The following is a 2506-nucleotide window of genomic DNA, read 5'->3' on the forward strand; positions in this document are numbered from 1 at the left end:
CATGATGCCCCCCCGAGACCCTCCTGTTCCCTCATTGTGGGGACCCTCCCCAAACTAAACCCCATTCCCCCCATCCGAACCTGCCCAGGAGGTGCCCCATGAGCCACCCTCCTTGACACCCCTCAGCTCCTGCTGCTCCCCCTCCACAGCCCCTCAGGCTCCCCCTTTTATCCCCCCGTCCACCAGGCCCGCACTCCCTGCGTTACTTCTACACCGGCGTGACGGAGCCCAGCGCGGGGCTGCCCGCGTTCGTGGTTGTGGGGGTGTTGGACGGACAGGTGGAGTTCGTGCGCTACGACAGCGAGACGCGGAGGACGGAGCCCCGCGTGCCCTGGATGCAGCGGGAGGGTCAGCAGTACTGGGACAGGCAGACCCAGATAGCACAGAGCCACCAGCAGGGTTTCCACGTTGGCCTGGACACGCTGCAGAAACGCTACAACCAGAGCGGGGGTGAGTGCGGGACGGGACGGCGCCCCCGAGCCCTGCGAGGGCCCAGGCTGCCCCTGAGCCCCGTCTGCCTCCCCGTGTCCCAGGGTACCACACGGTGCAGCGCATGTGCGGCTGTGACATCCTGGAGAACGGCGAGATCCGCGGGTATGAGCAGTATGCCTACGACGGGAGGGACTTTATCGCCCTCAACAAGGACGCGCTGACGTACACGGCGGCAGATTCCGCTGCCGTCATCACCAAGAGGAAGTGGGAGCAGGCGGGTGAGCCTGAGAGAATGAAGAACTACCTGGACGAAATCTGCGTGGAATGGCTGCGGAAATACGTGGAATACGGGAAGGCCGCACTGGAGCGGAGAGGTGAGGGCAAGGAGGGGAGGCCCGGGCTCGGCGCCGCACACCGGCAGCGCCGCCTGAGCTCGCGCCGGCCCCGCAGAGCCCCCTGCTGTGAAGGTGTCGGGCCGGGAGGACGATGAGCGGCTCACCTTGTCGTGCCGGGCTCACGGCTTCTACCCGCGGCCCATCGTGCTCACGTGGCTGCGCGACGGCGCCGCGCAGGACATGGAGACGCGGCGCAGCAGCGTGGCGCCCAACGGCGACGGCACCTACCACACGTGGGCCACCATCGAGGTGCTCCCAGAGCACAGGGCGCAGTATGTGTGCCGCGTGGAGCACGCCAGCCTCACAGAGCCCGGCTTCTACTCCTGGGGTGAGCGCGGAGCTTGCGGGGCGCCTGCGGTGCTGGCGCGGGGGGGATTCGCGGCCGCCGCTCACGGCGCCGCTCTCTTCCAGAGCCCGAGAGCGGCCTCATGCCCGCGGTCATCGGGGCCGTCGTGGCCGTGCTCCTCGTCACCGCCATCATCATCGGCATCGTGGTCTGGAAGAAGTTTGCTGCCAAGAAGGCCGGCAAGGGCTACGTGGTGGCCGCGGGTGAGTGGCGGCCGCGGGGACGGTGCCGGTGGCCACGGGGACGGCGGTGGTGGCCATGGGGCTCCCGTGTCCCCGCTCCTCTGCTCTCACGACCACTCTTCCCTTTCAGGCCACGACATCAACAAGGACGGCGCCAAAGAAGGTGAGGACTCGCGCCGGGCCGCACGGCCACCCTTGGGTGCTGGGTCCCCCCCCCTTCCCTACTTGTCCCCTCTTGTCCTTGCAGGCAGCAAACTGCCCCTCTGAGCCCGGCCAGCCCAGAGCGGCGGCACCCGCCGCCCCGCGTGGGGCTCAACAGGCGCCCTTCGCCCTCGGCTGCTTCCAGACACCGCTCGGCTCCTCCTGCTTCGGCGTCACCGCGGGAGCTGTTTTGGTCCCTTCTCCTTGGCCGTCGCTTTCATCACACCGATGACCATCACCTGCAGCTCCTCGTCCTTCCCCACGCGCTTTCGGGGGACCCGTTTGCTTCTTGTGATTTTTGGGGTGTCATTAATCAACGGGTGGGGTGGCCCTGGGGGGTTGCAATAAATCATGGGTGTCCCGGGTGCTCCGTCTGTCCTTCATGGGCCCCCCTTGGCCCAAGCTGGGAAGGGTGGAGGGGCCGGGGGCCGAATCCCACCCGGCTCCGCGGGGCCGTCGAGCTACGAGGACAGAGACCTCCCGAGGACCCTGGGGCCCCACCTGGGGCTCCGGCCCCTTCTTGGGGTCCCCGGAGCTCCCGTTGGGCCCGGGGACTCTGGTTGTGTCCCCTTGTCCTCGAGGAGCTCGTGGGTGCGGCGCTTCCCTGATGTCTCTTTCCCCGGGGAGAGAGGTGCTGCAGCAGCACCTGCCTCCTCTTCCTCACGCCCTTTCCTCCTCTTCCTCCAGCCCCTTCCTCCTCTTCATCACCTCGCCCCCAACCTGCTCCGGTGTCTTCTCCTCACCTCGTCCCGCGATCCCGGAGCAGGATCCGCTGCGGCCGCCCCCGATCCCCATCTTCTTGGCCGTTGTCACCGCGGTCCCCTTGGTGGCCGCCCCCCAACGCGTCACCCCTCCCATGGCCAAACCCGCCGCGATTCCTCCCCGTCTCCGACGGCGCCCGGGCGCTGTCCCCCGTCCGCAGGGACGCTCCGTCCCTCCCCGCTGCCCCC

The 2506-nt window shown here is 68.5% G+C and overlaps 2 protein-coding genes across 2 annotated transcripts in view; one reads left to right on the forward strand and one right to left on the reverse strand.

Annotated features, from left to right (window-relative positions):
- Positions 1-1783, forward strand: part of LOC112954975 (class I histocompatibility antigen, F10 alpha chain-like) — a 3518-nt gene extending 1735 nt beyond the window's left edge. Inside the window, exons 2-7 of the mRNA XM_026048258.1 lie at positions 187-450; positions 534-806; positions 883-1155; positions 1239-1376; positions 1486-1518; positions 1603-1783. Of these exons, the coding sequence (XP_025904043.1) occupies positions 187-450; positions 534-806; positions 883-1155; positions 1239-1376; positions 1486-1518; positions 1603-1622 (1001 nt within the window). The 3' untranslated portion in view covers positions 1623-1783. The remainder of the gene's footprint in view (positions 1-186; positions 451-533; positions 807-882; positions 1156-1238; positions 1377-1485; positions 1519-1602) is intronic.
- The window catches only part of LOC112954976 (antigen peptide transporter 2-like), a 16824-nt gene continuing 16047 nt past the window's right edge, over positions 1730-2506 (reverse strand). The window contains exon 18 of the mRNA XM_026048259.1: positions 1730-1822. Coding sequence (XP_025904044.1) covers positions 1730-1822 — 93 coding nt within the window. The remainder of the gene's footprint in view (positions 1823-2506) is intronic.

The sequence above is a fragment of the Nothoprocta perdicaria genome, unplaced genomic scaffold (genome assembly GCF_003342845.1).
Source record: "Nothoprocta perdicaria isolate Ctin4 unplaced genomic scaffold, notPer1 scaffold_524, whole genome shotgun sequence".
Lineage (NCBI taxonomy): Eukaryota > Metazoa > Chordata > Aves > Tinamiformes > Tinamidae > Nothoprocta > Nothoprocta perdicaria.